Source organism: Solanum stenotomum, chromosome 2 (assembly GCF_019186545.1).
Source record: "Solanum stenotomum isolate F172 chromosome 2, ASM1918654v1, whole genome shotgun sequence".
In the NCBI taxonomy this organism is placed as follows: domain Eukaryota; kingdom Viridiplantae; phylum Streptophyta; class Magnoliopsida; order Solanales; family Solanaceae; genus Solanum; species Solanum stenotomum.
In genome coordinates, this window is record NC_064283.1 from 64,652,274 (window position 1) to 64,672,166 (window position 19,893).

General features: G+C 34.2%; 2 protein-coding genes across 2 annotated transcripts; both read left to right on the forward strand.

Moving 5' to 3' along the window:
* The first annotated feature begins 383 nt into the window (after positions 1–383).
* On the forward strand, positions 384–8,548 carry LOC125855607 (protein PELOTA 1). The gene is made up of 16 exons (XM_049535345.1): positions 384–615; positions 751–833; positions 2,021–2,096; positions 2,552–2,626; positions 2,709–2,765; positions 4,479–4,524; positions 4,979–5,054; positions 5,264–5,339; positions 5,428–5,460; positions 5,537–5,605; positions 5,762–5,868; positions 6,168–6,240; positions 6,361–6,399; positions 7,460–7,554; positions 7,852–7,958; positions 8,193–8,548. Exons 1-16 carry the CDS (start codon positions 565–567, stop codon positions 8,264–8,266), a joined length of 1,137 nt encoding a protein of 378 aa, XP_049391302.1. The 5' UTR covers positions 384–564; the 3' UTR covers positions 8,267–8,548.
* Positions 8,549–11,965: 3,417 nt separating this feature from the next.
* On the forward strand, positions 11,966–18,800 carry LOC125854908 (calcium-dependent protein kinase 1-like). Its single transcript, XM_049534508.1, has 7 exons — positions 11,966–13,275; positions 14,097–14,240; positions 15,791–15,943; positions 16,635–16,750; positions 16,845–17,012; positions 17,920–18,144; positions 18,561–18,800. Exons 1-7 carry the CDS (start codon positions 12,462–12,464, stop codon positions 18,684–18,686), a joined length of 1,746 nt encoding a protein of 581 aa, XP_049390465.1. The 5' UTR covers positions 11,966–12,461; the 3' UTR covers positions 18,687–18,800.
* Positions 18,801–19,893: the final 1,093 nt, after the last annotated feature.

The window sequence follows — 19,893 nt, forward strand, 5'->3', positions numbered from 1 at the left end:
GTGTGATAAATGTATTATCCATCAATAAAACTTGTATTATATGTGTTTTATAAATTGTTCTCTGTAATATGTATTAAAGCTGTATTATAAATGTACTAAAAATTATCAAGTAAAAAAATATTATTGCTATAAATGGTAAATATTTTCCTAATATAGTATATTTATGTAAGTTTCCCAAAAAAATACTCTTTTTTTTAAAAATTCAATAAATATAAATCTGTTAACGAAAAAGAAACTTCATATATAACACAACAAATATATATAAAACATTTTTAAAACAAAAATATATTTTTTTTAAATCGAAAATTGAGGGTATATTGGTCATTTTTCCAAAAAAAAAGAAAAAAACTCAAGTCCCTCTTCACCAAGGTTAGAAAAACCTAAACATAAAAGGTCTCTAAAAGGACACAAACCGTTAAAACCTGCAACTTCTCCATTGAACTGAAGCAAATCTCTTAAGAAAAAAAAAATCTATAAAAAGTTCTTTAAATTCCTCTTTTTTCCGCTATTTACATGCAAAATTATTGAATTTTCCATTAAGTTGATAAATTTGTTTCATTCAATATGAAGATTGTTCGTAGAGACTTTGTTCCTGATGGCCCTGGTAGCGTAAAGGTAATTTTTTTCTCTATAATTGTTTTTTAAATCTATAATTCGAGTAATTTTCGGTGATTTTTTGAAACCCCAGATGAAGAAAACGATCAAATTGATTTGGGTATTTTTTATTTTTTATTTTCATGTATTATACAGATAATTGCAGAAGAAGCTGATGATCTATGGGTTGCTTATAATCTGATAGCTGAAGGTGATACTGTATTAGCTGTTACTGTTAGGTATTGCAATTTTGCTCAATTTCATTACTGTGAGGTCTTAGCATTATTTTGGGATAAATATGTAATTTTTATTCGTGTGCGAAAGTTTGAGAATTTGTAGAAAAACATGTTTTTACTATAAGAAGCACCTTGTTTATACTACTTCCTCACTCCGTTACAATTTGTTTGTCTGGTTTTCAATTGCCATGAGTTTAAAAAAAAGAAGTAAATAACGACTTTTGAATCTCATGGTCGTAAACTAAAGATATGTGGGATGTACGAAAATGCCCTTCAGTCTTGTGGTCTTAAATATGCTAGGTGGAAAGTTGAATGAAAGAGTTGCCAAATAAGGAAAGAGACATCGTTTTTGGAACAGACTAAAAAGGAAAGTAAGATAAACAAATTGAAACGGGGAGGGGGGGGGGGGGGTATTTGGTATCTCATCGGTGCTACAAGAATTACTAAAAAGCTAGTGTCTTGCCTTCTTTTAAAAAAAAATAATTTTGATCATGAAAGATGGAATCTTTATCTTGAATATGGATGTCACTTGCTAATTAGAATCAAATTCTGTTCATTCGGAAGGTTGGAGCTTTTCACTTTGTTTGTAACTACTTAGTTGATTCTCGACACTTGTTAATTTGATGCATGTTTCTCATCCTGTTGAGTTGATTGAGAATTATGTTTTTTGGATAACATATTAATTGCTCTCGTTCTCCAAAATGTCTAATTTCTTTATTATTAGCTAATTCTTAGAAAATGTAGTGTTCTGTGATTTGCGAAAGTAATCTATAGATAGTTAGACTCTAATCACGGGTTGTGCTAACTTCTAGTTAAATTTGTCTAAATTGGCCTGAGATGAGTTTATATGAACTATGGAATTACATGGTCAGTGAGGATTCATATATACGACCTGAACTTGCTTGGACTTAGTTGTTGTTGTTATGTTGTATGCTGAAATTGTGCATGACAAGTAACTAGAAGGAAAATGGATTTTGAGCATAGTGTGAGTCTCTACTGATTGCACAGGTTGATAATAGTATAGTTATATTTGTTGCTTAAAGCTTAGGTGAAGACTCATTTTTAATGTTGAGAGCAACTTTCTTTTGCAAATTATGCTATGTGGGTCTTTGCTGATTGTTAACACGGTTTTGCTTATCACAACACAACCTACTGGAAGCTGGTTGATTTTTGCTTGTAATTTCTTGTAGGAAGGTCCTAAGGGAAGCTGCTTCTGGAGGAAGAGATGCTGAACGAGTGAAACTGAAATTGGAAATTAAAGTTGAGGTAAGGATATATTAGATATCCAGCATTATTCAGTTGTGGGGTGTGGGCCTTGGTTAGAACTTTGTCGTAGCTTCCAGCATAAGGTGTTTTAAGAGAAATTGAAAGATAAAACTTTGAAATCAATTAACTATAGAGAAGAATCTACTAAGGATAGAGAGGAGACTTTTCTTTGTCTTCCTTTTCCAATGTGGTCGAGATGAAGGATTTTTGGGCAGTTTGATGAATTTTGAGGATTTCAATACAACCTGTGTATGAAATATACATGATAGATTGTCACATAACAATGCTCCATTTCCAACGAATCTCAATAAATGCGACGATAATTTTGTTACCATAGTAATGATGACAATTGTAATGTGACCGGAAAGTACGAAATAGATAGCGCTTTTTCTAGGGTTTTTATTTGAGTATATTCCATTCCAATGTGGTATAATATAATTAATTTGGTATTTTAGAATGTGGAGTATGACAAAGAAGGTTCTGCCTTGCGTATTCGTGGGAAGAATATTCTGGAGAATGAACATGTAAAGGTGTGTATTCTTCAACTTAATCCTTTTGGATAAATTCCTAACATTGATGCTGCAACAAAAATCTCTAATTATTTTATTGCAGATAGGGGCCTTTCACACTCTGGAAATTGAGCAACACAGACCTTTTGTGCTAAGAAAGGTACAATGATGTGTTTTGATTCTTTTCCACCTATCACTCTGTTTTCTTTTAAAATTTTTGAGGTATATTATTTGCACTTCAAAAGCTATCAAGCTGGTGATATATGTTCTTTAGGATTGCAGCTCTAACCTATATTTCTCAGACTCTTCAAATATGTCAACGGCTGCATGTCGGATTCTCCAAAAATAGTGTATTTTGGAGTATCCGACACGGTGCGGCATTGAAAGTGAAGAGTCCACGCAATTTAGGCTCTAACAAAAAATCTGTAAAGTTATTCATGTAATTTACATTATTATTATAAAACCACCGGAAAAAAAAGAAGAAGAGAACAAATTACCTTACTTTTCTTTAATAACCTTGGTATCCGGGCTAGTTTGTGCACACCTCGACCTGTTCCACCAACACAGCTACCGCCTACCGGGTAACTCTTTCCATCAAGGTTTTGACAAATAAGAAGAAATTGTCTTAGTGTATTTCGCCTCTGGTTGGGTTTGAACCTAAGGTCTTATGACTCTTAACTCACTTCATTGACCGCTAGACCATACCCCTTGGGTGCAGCTACTTGCAACTAAATTTCATTTGTCCCGCTGCTGACACCCCTTTGAGGCATCTCGTGTTCCTGTCCTTTGACGAAGTTCACACCCTGCACAAAAGGTGTACATACGATACCTCCTTGCTGTCTCTAGATGGAACAACCCTTCTACATTAATGATGATTCCACCCTGGTTATCGTCATGTCCAATTCCATGCCAAATAAGCCAAGAAATAGCTACACATTTTTCAGCAGACACCAAAAAAGGAAACCCAAAGTATACTGTCATTGATTTCTCATAAACAAGTGTACAAAAGCTATTATTAACTCCTATGTTATACATTATGTGGACTTTGGTGAGAACAACAAATACCCAATGTACTGAGGGGGCTAGTTTCTTTTCTCAGCTTGTTTCTTTGTAGTTTGAAGGATCTATGCCCCCTAGTTCGTCTAACACAGGTAGGGCTGAGGCATGATAAGATATGTGACGGTTTGTGTAGCCTAGGTAATATATACTTAAGTGATGCAACAATCTAAATTCAGGTAGGGGAAATTCTTCTCGTATACATAGGAGTACATGAAATTTGGTATAATTTCCTGATTTTTTTTCTGCATCATACAAAGTTGCTGCATAGATCAAGTATAATGAAATAAGTGTCTTTTTATTAGAGGTTAAATGAGTCATAGAAAATGAATTAGGAGATAATCATTTGTAGTTGTAGCTAGAGGTTTCTATAGGAAATTGAGGAGTATTCCAATCGAAATATAAATGCCTATAAATGTCTGGGCTAAGAATTACAGGTGAACTTGAAATTATGTGGATCAGGTACAGGCCGAATGAAATTTTCCATAATTTCTTTTACTGCTAGATTTATTACTTAGAGGGTATACACTTATCAAAATAAAATTTCTTAGAAGGTATGCGTGCTTTTGTTTAAAACTTTTGTTTATGTATAATCCTATCTATGCATGTACACTAATTATTTTGAATTTCTTTGTTTAGTAGTAACTCAAAGTGATCGTTCTTTTCCTATGTCATCTTCCCTATTATTTTTGTATATTCTATTTGTTTAGCAAATTTATGAGCATCTTGTTGTTTCAATCTTAGTCTTACCTGAACAGAGTTGATTTATACGAAAGTTTACACATATATTAATTCTGACTTGCATTATCTAATTTAGGTGGTCTGGGACTCACTGGCACGGGAGGTTCTTCGTCAAGCTTCTGGTATTTTTCACAGTGCACTTTAACAAAGTTATATTTTTATTTGTTCAAGTGTTGCCATTAACATTATCTGCAATATTAGGCATTTTAGTTCATAGCCTGACTTTTCATCCATAACTTATCAAGTTTTATAACATGTAGATACTTCTTTTTACTACATTAACATGATTATGAAACCGCTTTATAGGTGCATTATTCTTAGATAGATTGTTTCAGTCTAGGTTTGTTTTAGCCCTTATTTTGCAGAGGTTTTCTTCTCCACTCGTACACTGCAGTGAGAACATGATTATTTGTGCAATTACATGTGTGTTGCAGAGTGCTGTTGAACTGATGAGAAGTTTCCCTATATAATTGCTGATATTCAGCTGTATTGCTTCCAACATGGATATGTGTTTGTACTGCTCTTAGATTTACCGTTTCAATATGCTGAATACGGTTTTCCATTTTGATGATTCAGATCCATCTGCAAGTGCTGATCTGGCTGTGGTTCTGATGCAAGAAGGATTGGCACACATTCTTCTTATTGGTAAAAGGTAAGCTTGACAATCTCGTAGTCCTATGAATACAAGTTTTAAACAAATCTTGAGCATCTCTTTTCTTGTATTTAAACAAGATGTAATAGTAAGTCAAATGTAAATGTCAGATTTTCTATTGCGGGCTTATATGTTGAGGCTGAGTTAAGTGTTAACTAGATCGTACGGCATAATTTAACCTTATGTACTTGTTACTGTTGACTGAACAGCGTGACTATTACCCGTTCTCGTATAGAGACTTCTATACCGCGCAAGCATGGACCAGCTATTGCAGGTTATGATAAGGTAAGTCTCCTTTTGTTTCAGCTTTGTATAATTTAATTATTTTGAACATGACGTCAAGGGAAATTGTGTTCTTAATTTTGATTTGCAGGCGTTAAATAAATTCTTTGACAATGTTCTACAGGTAGACTTTTGCCAACTTTCTTGATGTTGCTTAATGTCCATAAGCAATATGTTACAGGTTCTTATTTCTGTTGCAGGCCTTTGTCAAGCATGTTGATTTCAAAGTAGTTCGCTGTGCTGTGATTGCAAGTCCAGGATTCACCAAGGTATTTTTGGTTTCTTTTTTGTATAGTTACACTTCTTAGCTAGTCATACTTTTATGCTATGTTACAAGGGGAAGAGCATGCATATCTAATTATATCTGTACTATGCATATGTTAATTCAGTTGTGATATTCAACCTTTTTTGGGTTGAATGTGCAGGATCAGTTTCATCGTCACCTGTTGTTGGAAGCCGAGAGGAAGCAACTAAGACCTATAATAGAAAATAAGTCACGCATACTTCTTGTCCATACAACCTCGGGATACAAGTATGCCCTTCTTTCTCTTTCTCTCTCTCTCCTTGCCCTTCATCCCCTCATCTGACATCTCAAAACGATACTTTGTCAATACATTTTTGTGCAAACCATATGATGTTAGATGTGCGTGCTAGTCTAGAACTGACTAATATGTTGCAATTACATTTTTGTGTACACAATTCTCTCGTCAGTACTGCTATTTTAGTACAAATCACCTTTATTATGTGTCTATTTGTAGTTGATATGTAAGAGTTCAATTATTATCCAGCACGGGTGTTTAAGCCCGAGAGTTGTTTTTTCCTGGTTTACAGACATAGTTTGAAAGAGGTTATGGATGCCCCAAATGTAATGAGTATGATAAAAGATACAAAAGCTGCCAAAGAGGTACCTTATAACCCTTGCCCAACTTAATATGATCTTTAATCTTTATTCTTGTGTTTGTTCAAGTCTTTTTTCGTACTCTTTGAGAATAACAGTTTTCTTTTCTCTTCCAATCTTAATCAGGTTCAAGCCCTAAAGGATTTTTTCAACATGCTTTCAAATGTTAGGTTCTATCCTTGGTCTCAATGTTCTATTTATATTTTTCTTAATAACTTTGGATGTTTCAGATTTTTATCTATCATATGCTAAGAGTACACACAGATTGTTTGGTTTTGAATTTATTTGTTTGCTTTTTTCGGTGTTTATCTGTTATCTTGGGTTCTGTAAGAGGCCTGAGAGTTTCAAAAAAAAGTCGAGGTGTTTCACTATGCATGACGGATATCCCTGTTTAAGGAGATCAAGGTGGACTAATCTGAAATATTTCAAGATTAAGAACAGACACGTTGTGTTATGATGGGGAGCTGGTGATATTGTTATCTCTATGTGTGCCTTTTTTTCAGGCCTTTCTACCAATTGAATGCTGAAAATTCATTTGCAACCTATCTTGGTTGAATTTGTTTTCGGCAAGGATCCGTCATAATTCTCAGATATCCAATCATCAACAACTTTGAACTTCTATTAAATTTTAGGGCATCTCAGTTGTGTACTTTCATCTACTGATTTTATGTGCAATTTTACAGTAGTAATAGGAGTATCTCTCTGCAATACTTTGGCCATATTGATATGAGAGAATTTCTCATCTGATGTGCCCTCTCCTTAACTTTTTTGCAGACAGAAATACGATAAGGAAGTCTTAATTAAAAATATTTGTGCTTGATTTCCTGGTTTTAAGGATATTTAGGTCTAAAAACTAGAGTTACATTACATAATTTAGGGATGTTAGATGTAGAGGTCTTTTGCAAGAGTGAGTGCCTGTTTGAATCCCCCCGCCCTGCATATTTCATGAATTATGATATTAATTGGATATTTATGATGCCGCTTTTCATGCTTTCCGAAGTAACTAAGAAGGATAACACCTTTATTTGAAAACTTTTTTCCCTCTCTTTTTAGAACTTCTTGCAATAAATGTATGTCATGTCCTTTTTTCTGAATCTCTTAACATTTATATTAATGAGCTACCATGCATGAAGTTTACTTCCAGTTGTCAACAAGAGATCCCTGTAATGTGTTCCTTTCCCCGAAACTTATGAAAATTAAAGTTACTTTATTGGGACTTTTCTAGGATCCTGATCGTGCATGCTATGGACCAAAGCATGTTGAAGTTGCCCATGAGCGAATGGCTATTCAGACACTTCTCATTACCGACGAGCTCTTTAGGTGAGTATCTTATGGTCCCAGGTTAATGGGCTTTTACGAGCAACAAAAATGAAACTGTATATAGCTTGATACTAAATTTGCAACTTGTGGCATATTTCTAGTTCATAAGTATCTCTTTTTACGTGCTTAGCTTTTAAAATTCACATCTTTGGTTCATAGGATAATATGTAGACATGTATAACTTTTTATCTTCATATCTCAATCAATTATATATGGGTCATTTCACTCGTTCTCTGTATATATAGTTGGTTGATATTGTACATGAGAAATATCTTACTTCTTTTGATCTGTTGACAGGAGTTCTGATGTAGAAACGAGGAAAAAGTATGCTAATCTGGTCGATTCAGTCAAGGATTCAGGTGGTACTGCTCTCATTTTCTCGTCAATGCATGTTTCTGGAGAACGTGAGTATATATAGTTCCTGTTAATTTCTTTTTTCTTCCAGCATTTACATCTCTGCCTTTCCCAGTCGGAATTTATTTAGGTCGGCCCCTAGTAATGCTTTGAATCGTATTTCCCTTCCATGCACACGTTCATTGTCACATACTCACTTCAAATCTTTTTCCTTCCTACGAACACACGTTCTTTACTGCATATATGGCAAGGCTGATTAAAACAACTTTTGGTTTTCGTCACAGAACTGACACAGCTAACCGGCATTGCTGCAATCCTTCGTTTTCCTTTGCCGGAGCTGGAAGACATTGAGATGTGATGGAAGAAATGCTCGTTCATCGGTAATGAATGTTATCTGCACTGTTAAAAATGTGTCTAATTCACTTTAAAATGAAGTGAATACACAGAGGTTGTAGTAATGTTTTTCTAGCAGTGGAAGTAACATCAACTGATGTTGCGTGTCGCGTGTTGTATATTCGATTTTTTTTCGTTTTGATTATTGAAATGTAATATATCGTCGACTATCGAGGTGTACTATATCATTGTAACGATATTTTTCATCGAATATGTTGGCTTTTAGATGAAGTTTTCTGGTTTTTCACAGTTTCTCAGGTTTTATGTACTCTTTTTTCTGCTTATTTTATGCATAGTTTGGTCCCTATTATGTTGTGTTTTGTTTGTCAAATCATCAAATCTGTACATATTAGGTTTGACTATTCAGATTCGCATCGTATAACGGAAATGCTCCCAATTATTTTGCATTATTTTTTTCTTAGTTTTATTTTATATCTAGATATTTATTTTTTAAAATAAGAGTTTACACTTTGCAGAATTATTTTATTTTATTTTTTATAGGAGCACCAATAAACATGACAAGGAAAAATAATTACTTGCCGTCTTAGTAAACCAATTTCTCTACGTTATTATTTATGAAAGTAGGTTGGAAAATCATGGTGAAGGAGCTCATGCATCATAGTGGAGTCAAAAGTTTAACTAACGAGATTTAATATATAAAAATAAATAAATAATTTTGATCATGTAATTTTCAAGTAGATGAGGTTTTCACTAATGGTGTATTATTTAATTATGATAAAATGATACATATTTTTTATTTTATTTTGCACTTTTATAATTTTAAATTATTTTGTTTATTAAATACTGATACATAAATTGCATTTTGTGTATTGATATTTCTGCGTATTTGCCGGCAACAATTGTGGATTTTGCGTAGGCCCACACTACACTATTTTTTCAATTATTTAATTTCAACTCTAATGACACAATTAGGAAAAAGAAAAAATAGTATTAATAAAGTAGAACATTGATGGTAGTGACAAAACATAGTGTGAAAATATTGTTTTTGGAGGAATTTTTAAAGGTAATCACGAAAAGTGATTCAGGTAAGGTGAAATCCACGATAAACTTTATTGCAAAATTATTGGAACGTAAAAGGGCTAACTATAGTTAAACCAAGTAGAGGCGGAAATTGATTGTCTACGTGCTATCAAGCTGATTAAGAATAAGAAAATACAATATCATCCTCTTAGGGCTATTATTGAATACTGTAGATATTTATTGAATATCAGCAAAACTTCTATCAAACATATATGGAGAGGCGAATCAATGTGTTGATTTCCTAGCAAAAGAAGAATACAAATGTAATGAAGATCAAATAATTTAGGGAAATGCGTTCAAGAAGATGAAGTTCACTCTCCTAACAGACTTAAACGAGATTGCTTTTGAAAGATTGTAATCCTTTTTAGTTCATGTGTTTTGAGCATATTTTCTTGGCTCACTAGTTTTGTATATATTTATACACATTTGAATGAATTTTTTAAATAAAAATAGAAAGTTTAAACCAATGTTAATAGGTTATGTCAAATCCGTAGCTAAATAGTGGTTTTGCTTTTAAGCGGAATCTCAACCACGACTCATGAAATGAAAAAATATGTGATAGGAAGTGCTTTCAATTAAATAAATTTATACAACGTGAATCTTGAATAAATCAAATTCAAAATTCAAAATATCTGATGGTCAAACAAAAGAGATCTTGTTACTCTTAAGTCTTAACTCACTCCTAATTTTTTTAAAGATATTTTTCTCGTTTTTTCAACAACATAAAATTATAGTAATGAGATAAGATAATTGCGTATTAATTTTCACAATCTCACTCCAAACTAAGATAATATAATAGACTTCACTCCAATTTTGGATATCATTCCATTAATTAGAGTATTGACTTCAAATTTTGATAAAGGAGAAATTTGTGATAGAGAGTATTTCCCCCTTAAATAAGTGTTACGAACACAAATATGAATTAATCAACTAGTTCTAGATATCAAATGTTCTAAGAAAGGAGATTATTCTTATCCACTTTCATTGTTTCTTCATAATATGTCTTTTTAAATAACATAAGGTTATGTAGGATAAAGAGTTGTCTTTGTTCGAGGAAGTCAATTGACCTCCTCCTAAGATAGTAACTATTAATTGAGTGACCATATGAGAAATTAACTTACTAATAACCCTTTTCATTAAATTGGGAAAAGGCAACAATAATAACAATAACGCCCAATGAGATTTCACTAAGTGGGGTGTGTAGATAGAGTGTACGGAGACCTTATCACTATCTTGTGGAAATAGAGAAGTTGTTCCCGAAAGACTCTCGGTTCAAGTGCATCAAACCCAAATAAAAGAAGAAAATAATAAAGAAAGCATAACGGTTAATACGAAAAGCAACATTATAGCCTACAAGACAGAAACAATACTAACAACAAAATAACGTGATAATTGAAACACAATACCATACATATATATATATAACAAAAGCAAGGCAAAACAACACTCTAATCCTACTAACCTTCTACCCTAATACGCGACCTCTACTCCTTTCTATCTAGAGTCATGTCCTCAATTATATGAAGTTGTGTCATGTCTTATTTAATCACCTCTCCCCAATACTTTTTCGGTGTACCTCTACCCTTCTTCATGCGTACCCCCTACAACCAACCTCTGGCACCTCATCTTCACATGCCCAAACCATCCCAGTCTCGCTTCCCTTTTGTCCACAACAAAGGTCACTTTCACCTTCTCCCGAATAGCCTCATTCCTAATCATGTCTCTCCTAGTATGCCCAGACATCCATCTCAACATTCCTCCGCAACATGCATCTTTTGAGCATGTGAGTGCTTGACTGACCAACACTCACCCATATAACAAGGACAGTCTAATCAATCACTCTGTAAAACTTATCTTTAAATTTAAATAAGGTGATATCTTATTATCACACAAACCTTTATTTCATCCATGGCACACTATAATACTATGTGTGACAAATAAAGTAAGAGTAGAATTAAAGTAAATTTTGGCCAAACCAACCAACGTTGACACAATAAATCCTATGGAAAAAAACTTAGGCCTCTTGGAATATCCAACCAAAACGCGTTAATCTTGTGGGTCTGTTCTAATTTATCATTATATGGCAACTAGCCATATTTATGGAAAAGCTTGTAATAAATATATACTCTCCGTCCATTTTTAATTGTCATTATTTCCATTTTAGAGTTAAACTATAAGAAATTTGACTAATATGTTACGATGTATTTTTTCTTCATATTAATATGCGAAAAATGACAATTTATAATAGTACTTTTCATATAGTTTTTGAATATCTAAATTTTTTGTTTAAAATATCAAATTATTAATGTAATCTAATTTAACTTTGAAAATTAGTCAAATTGACTTTCGAAAAGCACAACATGACAAATAAAAGTGGACAGTGATAGTATCATTCATCCCTAACCAAAGGTTTCGGTTCGAGTCCCTTGAGTACGGAGTCACCTGGAGCGCTTTATCCTTAATGTGGCTTTTCGGCACGAATTTGGATTTATTCAAACTCCAATGTGGATATCGAATATAGGACGGAACATAAAAAATAAAAAATAATATATATATATATGCATACTAGATTTTTTAAAATTTATTATTAAATAATATAAACCCTTACAGACCAATTCTCATTTGTTATGCTGAAAAAGATCTCAACTTTTTTTCCTACCTTGGTCACTAAGCTGTTCTTTGACCTTCTCAAATGTAATAACAAAAATCTCTGAATATTTATCCAAAGATCAAAACTTTTTCTCTTTCTTGGGATTATTTGGCTTTTGCTTTGTCTTTTTTTTTGATTTATTTATCTACTTGGATTGCTTATTCAATCTTTTATCCATGGTTGCATAGTTATTTTGCTGATTACATGAACTTGTGTTCTTACTTAGATAAGATTTTGGGTTCATCTTGTTTCTTGATTTGCTATACTTGAAGTTGAACAAGTTCTTGATTTTAGTACTTTTTTGACGAGTGTTGTGTTTGATAGAAGAGGGTTTGACTTTTTCTTGATCATTTGATTGAAATAATCAAGATCTTGTTGATTTTGAGTGGCCATTATAGAGCTATGTTTGTAATTGTAAGATATTAAACTATTGGGGAACTGAAAGATTGAATTTTGGAATTAGTATCAAATGGGGAACACTTGTGTTGGACCTAGTATTTCTAGAAATAGGTTCTTGCAGTCTGTTTCAGCTGCAATGTGGCCGTCTCGGGTGCCGGATGACACTGCTTCCACCACTAATGGTGGGAGTAGTAGGGGTGGAACAGCAGAATCTGGGAAAGACCCTGATGTGGTAGTTCAAAATAGGGCACCTGAACAGATGACAATGCCTAAGTCTGAACAGAAGGAAGTGGAACCAGTGAAGAAGGAAGAGGAACCGGTAAAGCCTAAGAAGGCGGTAGAGATGAAGAGGGTAGGTAGTGCAGGACTTAAGACTGATTCTGTGTTACAGAAGAAAACAGGCAACTTAAAAGAGTTTTTCAGTATAGGTAAGAAATTAGGACAAGGACAATTTGGGACTACATTTAAATGTGTCGAAAAAGGGACAGGGAAAGAGTATGCTTGTAAATCGATTGCTAAGAGGAAGTTGTTGACAGATGATGATGTTGAAGATGTTAGAAGGGAAATTCAGATAATGCATCACTTAGCAGGGCATCCGAATGTTATATCGATAAAAGGGGCTTATGAGGATGCGGTAGCTGTTCATGTAGTTATGGAACGGTGTGCTGGAGGTGAGCTTTTCGATAGGATTATTCAGCGGGGGCATTATACAGAAAGAAAAGCAGCTGAGCTCACAAGGACTATTTTTGGAGTTGTTGAAGCTTGTCATTCGCTGAGCGTCATGCATCGTGATCTTAAGCCTGAAAATTTCCTTTTTGTTGATCAGAAGGAGGATTCACTTCTCAAAACTATTGATTTTGGATTGTCAGTTTTCTTCAAACCAGGTACTTAATTTGATTAGTTTGTAGTTACTTTGTGGAAGCTACTTTAAGATACCGTCTTGATTAATGAGTTCAATGGGCATGTAATTTATAATATAGAAAAGATGATCAATAAGAATTGACGTGTACTATTCTTGAATTTTTTGTGTTAGTTCTCGGCGTTCACAATGCAGATTCTATTGGATTTTGTCCAAGACTGTATCTTGATTTAGATGCACTTTGTTCTAATTCACTGGCATTCATATTGTATTGAACTCTCTTGACAAACCTATAGAAGGGGGGAGCCTTGGCATAATGACTAGGAGGTCACAAGTTCGAACTGCGGAAATAGCCTCTTGCAGAAATGCAGGGTATGATTGCATACAATAGACCCAGAGGCGAATCTAGGATTTTTCGAACATGGGTGCACCAAGTAGAATGTATTGAAGTGAGAATTGATCCTTCATCCTCAAGGTCAAAAGCTCAACATTTAACCATGTGGACCATTTAGACTTCTTGTAGTACGGGTGCAAGAATATAATATTATACAAAATCTTAAAAAATATACATATAAAATATCTAGTTTTACGAAAAGACCACGGGTGTGGATGCCCTTTTTTTGGGCTCTAGATTCGCCACTGAATAGACCCTTCTATTCTGGCCATTCCTTGGACCCCGCTCATAGCGGGAGCTTAGTGCACCGAGCTACCTTTTCTTTTTCTCTTGATTAACCTCTGGTGTAACCACTGATGCAATTTGAATCTTTCTCCTCTATGCTATGTTGTTCATTAGTTGCTATGTTTGGTCTCCCGAAACAGCCTATTTATTGATGTTTCCTTTTTCAGGTGAGAGATTTACTGATGTTGTTGGTAGTCCTTATTATGTTGCACCGGAAGTTCTCAAAAAACGGTATGGTCCTGAAGCTGATGTTTGGAGTGCTGGTGTGATTGTGTACATCTTATTAAGTGGAGTGCCTCCTTTTTGGGCTGGTGAGATTTGAAGATACTTGTTTTCTTTTCTTTATTCTGCAATTTGATATGTTCACTTCTGCAAATTTTACATTTCCATTAATATCCTAGAGGAAAATACGGGTTGTGTTATTTTAGCCGAAAAAAGATGATATGATATTCTCAAAGCTCGAGGGAAATTTTCTCCGGGACAAGGAGAAGGATTTAAGAACTCCTGGGTTGAATACTCCATATCCTGGGACATTAAATCGTGGTGCTAGCGCTATCATAATCATATTACCATTTAGTCGATAGGATCCTATCACAAGATTCCCTTCATGCATAGTGTTGGGCAAATAATATTTTCAACTCAGTGTGATATAGTCTGCTTTGGGCCAAACCTACTCGATTTTTCCCAAAAAATCTCACCCTATTAAGACTATCCCTACACCTTATATGTAGCTTCTCAATCTTTTCACCTTCCAATGGACTTTGATCGTACACCCAACAGTTTCCCCCTTGAACTAAGTTTCACACGGTCCATCACTACAATCCAGGATCTCCTCCTTTAATTAAGTACCATGAATCCCATCACCACAATCCACGAGTCAATTTTCAAGTTACACTGTGTGCCACCCCGCATGACCGAGGATTTATGGCCACTGGAGCCCAAAGCTAGCTTCTTATTGTGCGCCTGCTTCTCCAAGCTACCTTTGGCGTGATAAAGGTAGTAAACTGAGTCCCACGCCATCACAGAGTCATCTCCATACTCATCTCGTCGAACCATTGATTCTAATACCAACTATCAGGCTATGCCAATCCAATGATAATTCTAAAACTGTATTATATTTCCCCAAAAGGCCTATGTCCTAACTGAATTATGAGTATCCCTACACCTTGAATGTAGCTTCTCAATATTTTGTTCTCACACCTGACACATAATGTATCGTAATTTTCCAAAATGGATGAAATAGACTAAAATAGTCAAAAGAATCTAAATTTAATACTCATTTTGTCCATTTTTACTCATGTAGTATTGACTTGACACACCCCTCAAGGAGCAATAAATAGAATGCTGAATTTATTGTATTACTCTTTGAATATAATAAATTTAATATTTTGTAAAATGCATTGAGAAATAACTATAGTTAATAACAAGGATAAAAGAACCAAGTGATAAATCATCTCTTAATTTTTTAAACTAAATAAAAAAAAATGAACATTTATTTTTAATATAGTAGACATGTAAAAATGAACGGAGGGAGTAGTTTTGTTCCAACTGTTGCTTACTATTTAAGGGCAGTTTACAAAAGATCAGCTGAAATTTCCATAGTCTATGCTGCCTTTGTGTTGGCGTTGAGGGCAATCACCTGAAAATCGGGAACTTCCTTTATAAGCACACGTTTCAAAGAAAAAGAATAAGTGCATATTCAAAATATGATCTATTTTCATAAACTATACCAGTTTTGTTAGCAAGGGAAGTATAGTGAAAAAGGAAAATGGAAAAGGTTTATGGAAACCAAATGCTGCTCTTCCAATGATGTCTTATCTTTTTCTATGATTTCTCTTTACTAATATATACTATCATACAGAAAATGAGCAAGGAATATTTGAACAAGTCCTGCATGGAGATCTTGACTTCTCATCAGATCCATGGCCTAGTATTTCAGAAGATGCAAAAGACTTAGTCAGGGGAATGCTTGTTCGAGATCCCAGAAAACGTTTAACTGCTCATGAAGTCTTGTGTAAGTATTCTTGACAGAATGTCTTATCTGATATTTGAGTTTAACAAGTCTACCTGTTTAAATGATGGTGGGTTAAATTTTAGTAGTGGGAAATGGTTTCAAATTTCTACATGGGTTATTCACATATGCTAACTATAAAGCTTCTTATAGGCTGAGTGATCAGGATTCAGATTTTCTCCTCCCCCAGCCAAAATTGCGACAAGGACCCAAACTATCTGGGGTTGGTTATATGAATACTATTCCCGCCGTTTCTACTTGTTTGTCTTACTTTCCTTTTTAGTCTCTTTGAAAAAGAATGATTCTTTCCCTTTATAGCAACACTTCAATTCTAACTTTTTAATGGCATGTTTAAGACCACAAGATTCAGAAGTCTTCTCTACTTGCTTAAACTTTGTGCTAAGTCAAAGCAGATAACAAATGGAAACAAAGGGAGTACATCACTGTGCTCTAATTTCTCATGTTTTGTTCCAATACTGAATACTCAATAATCTCCTACTATGATATGTTCTATTTCATAATTGATCATGTAATAGTGCTAATGTAATGGAGAAAGTTAAAACTCTAGCCTTGTGGTTAATATTTTGTATTGCCTAGAATCCTATGAAATGAATTTAATCCTTCCTATTGCACAAATTTTCCTCAAGATAAGAATTTGGATAAAATTTACTGAGTGATTTTGATACCTCCGTAGGCCATCGTTGGGTTCAAGTTGATGGTGTGGCTCCAGATAAGCCTCTGGATTCTGCAGTTCTAAGTCGAATGAAACAATTTTCTGCAATGAACAAGCTCAAGAAGATGGCTTTGAGAGTGAGTCTGTAGATTCACAAACACGTCCAAGAATCATACAAACTATGGATTGAAACTAGTCTGCTAAATATTGTGAGTCACACATCTCTTGCAGGTCATTGCTGAAAGCCTGTCTGAAGAAGAAATTGCCGGTCTGAAAGAAATGTTCAAGATGATTGATACAGACAATAGTGGTCAAATAACTTTTGAGGAGCTCAAAGTTGGTTTAAAAAGAGTAGGCGCTAATCTCAAGGAATCTGAGATCTATGATCTTATGCAAGCAGTAAGTGATCTTATTTCAAGAACCTTCATGGGTAGAATCATCTAAATCTAAATAAGCTAATCAATATCCCAACTTAAATAAGATTTTGATCGCGCAATAAGAGCGAAGAAACATGATTTATGTGTTTGGGGGACAGCAAAAATGGGAGGAAGTGTTTTAGATCCTACAATATTAGTTTCATGTGTTCCTCCAAACGTTCCTCACGAAAGATCACTGCTAATTTCTCAATGCCATTTGTATCATGTGAAGAAAATGTGTACACCGGAGACAAATAACAAAGATGTATGCCTATGTCATAATGATAATGAAAATAATTAGTTAATTACTTACTCAACCTCTTCTTTACCCAAAGGAAGTAACAAAATGAACACGTGAAAAACTGTATTTCTTATGTTTTTGCTAAGAGGAATTGTAAAAATATGGTATCCAATATTTCCTTAATGCTGATGAAATATATTGTCACCATTTTAAACGGAAGACCCACATAGAAACTTAAAAATTCCCTTGTTTCCTACTTATATTTTTGGTCCAAGGAAATTATTTGTGTATATGTAGTAGTTGGATAGATTGTTGAGAATTACAATAACAACTAGCCTCAATTAGTGAATTTCACCTGACGGATATATTTGGGAGTTTGATTGCTAAAAGGTGAAGGAGATTGTGTGAAGCTAATATTAGTCAATTGGAAATAAAAATTGTGCTCGTGAGCTTACATTTGATCTAGTCGATGTGGGCAAGAAGTAAGACAGAACGATTTGGCCTTTGAATATCCTCTTTTCTCTGTGTTGGTTTCTAATTGTATAATCTTAAATCTTAAGATTCATTTAGCCTCATGACATTCTTACATCTCATGCTCAACCAAATGATAGTGACCTCATGTAACTCCTCGTTTTGTCTGAAATTGCAGGCAGATGTTGATAACAGCGGCACAATTGACTATGGGGAATTTATCGCTGCAACATTACATTTCAATAAAATTGAAAGAGAAGATCATCTATTTGCTGCTTTCTCTTACTTTGATAAAGATGGAAGTGGCTACATCACCGCAGATGAGCTTCAACAAGCTTGTGAGGAATTTGGCATCGGTGACGTCCATCTGGAAGATATGATCAGAGATGCTGATCAGGACAATGTAAGTTCTACTTTTGCTCTCCTTGATTTTAATATGAAATGGCATACATGATCTGCCAGTTTTAACTCTGAGAATGATCTTTAATCGGAATTAAAAGGACATGTCCTTTTCTAAAGTTCGGCTAGTTCATATCAAGAATCTAACTCTTCTTTGTTTCTTCGCCAGAAAAATTCATAGTTCATTCTACTACTTCCTTAGCTACTTACTAAAAATGTTCAAAAGGCAGTATGGTATTTGTTGGCATTTGTGAATGACTTAATCGAAATCATCACTTTAGTTTGAAGGATATGCAGTAATGACTTCTTTGTATGATGTTACCATAAAATGATGATGCTTATACGAGCAAAGACGAACTTCTTTAGTGTGTAATTTTCATTCATGGTAAAAATTTGAGTTTTCTTCTAATTTTTTTTCAGGATGGGCGCATTGATTACAATGAGTTTGTCGCGATGATGCAAAAGGGACATCCAGCGAGTGGTGGTGGCAAGAAAGGTCTAGAACACAGTTTCAGCACCGGATTTAGAGACGCTCTAAAACTTTAGAGAGCCTTTGCCTTTCATCCCCCTCCTTTAGTTTTGTTGTATAGTAGAAACTAGTGCTTGCCAAAGCAACAACCTTGCTTTTTCAATGCACATCAGTAACATTTTTCCCAGTTTTACAAAATTTTCTCAACATTTGCTTCTGCAGTACTAGTGTTTATTGATACTGTCAATATGTTGCATAGCAAGAAACTTGTGTCACATAATTACGCGACGTTTCAACTTTGCACCTATAGAATGTTGAAGTATAATATGTATCGATGAGCTAGTACAACTCGATTCTTTTCTCTAAGTTGCTTATTTTAGATCGCGATTAATTGTATATTTGTGATCAAGGATAGTAACACTGAGCTACTGCAGGTGTGTATTTGATCTGCTATATTTTACACCACAGGTATTTACTCCTTAAACTTCGTATTAAGTCAAAACCAGACAAATAAATTGAAACGGAGAGTGTAGTAAATATATGGTGTGAAGTGAACCATACAATATGTGTCTAAAATTACAAGTTTCAAATCCAATAAAACAGTGGGGGAGCAAGCAATGTGCAATGAGTGAAGTTCCCATGCTTCAATATTCCAACTCCTAAATATAATCATTTTCTTTGAAAACAACTCCCACCCAAACCCCTAAATAAGAAGTAAGCAAGGTTAGGACGGATCTAGAAGGTTGGTTACAGATTTTACGTGAACTTAATAATAATTTTTACTCAAATTTATAATTGGAAAATCCATTAATTATTTAAAAATATGTAATTGTGAATCAAATAATTATCGATGTAATTTTAAATTCTGAATTCATCTGGAAAGAGAGAAGAGGCAAATGATATTAGCATGTTGTGTGTCTAGCAAGCTCTACTATATTTATTGAATAAGAACAGTCAAATAGGGCCATTATGATGTCCCATGTGCTATTGACTTAGGGTTGTTAGGGCCAACAAATGAACTAAAAGTAGTTTTACAAGAAAGGTTTATGAATATTATTTACGATTACGATGAAATGGTTGAAATTCCTTATATTTTACTTAAAAATTTTGAGTTTGATCAATAAAAGTGTGTATAAGCCCCTTGGAGTTGGTGCTTTACCTTCCCTGCGGGTCCAATTCGACATAAATTAAGATTAGTTAAACTAGTGAATTTCGGATGACCTTTTTTGTGACTCTTGTGGTTCATGCCAAGATTAATTAAACTACAGACTCTATTTGTCTTAA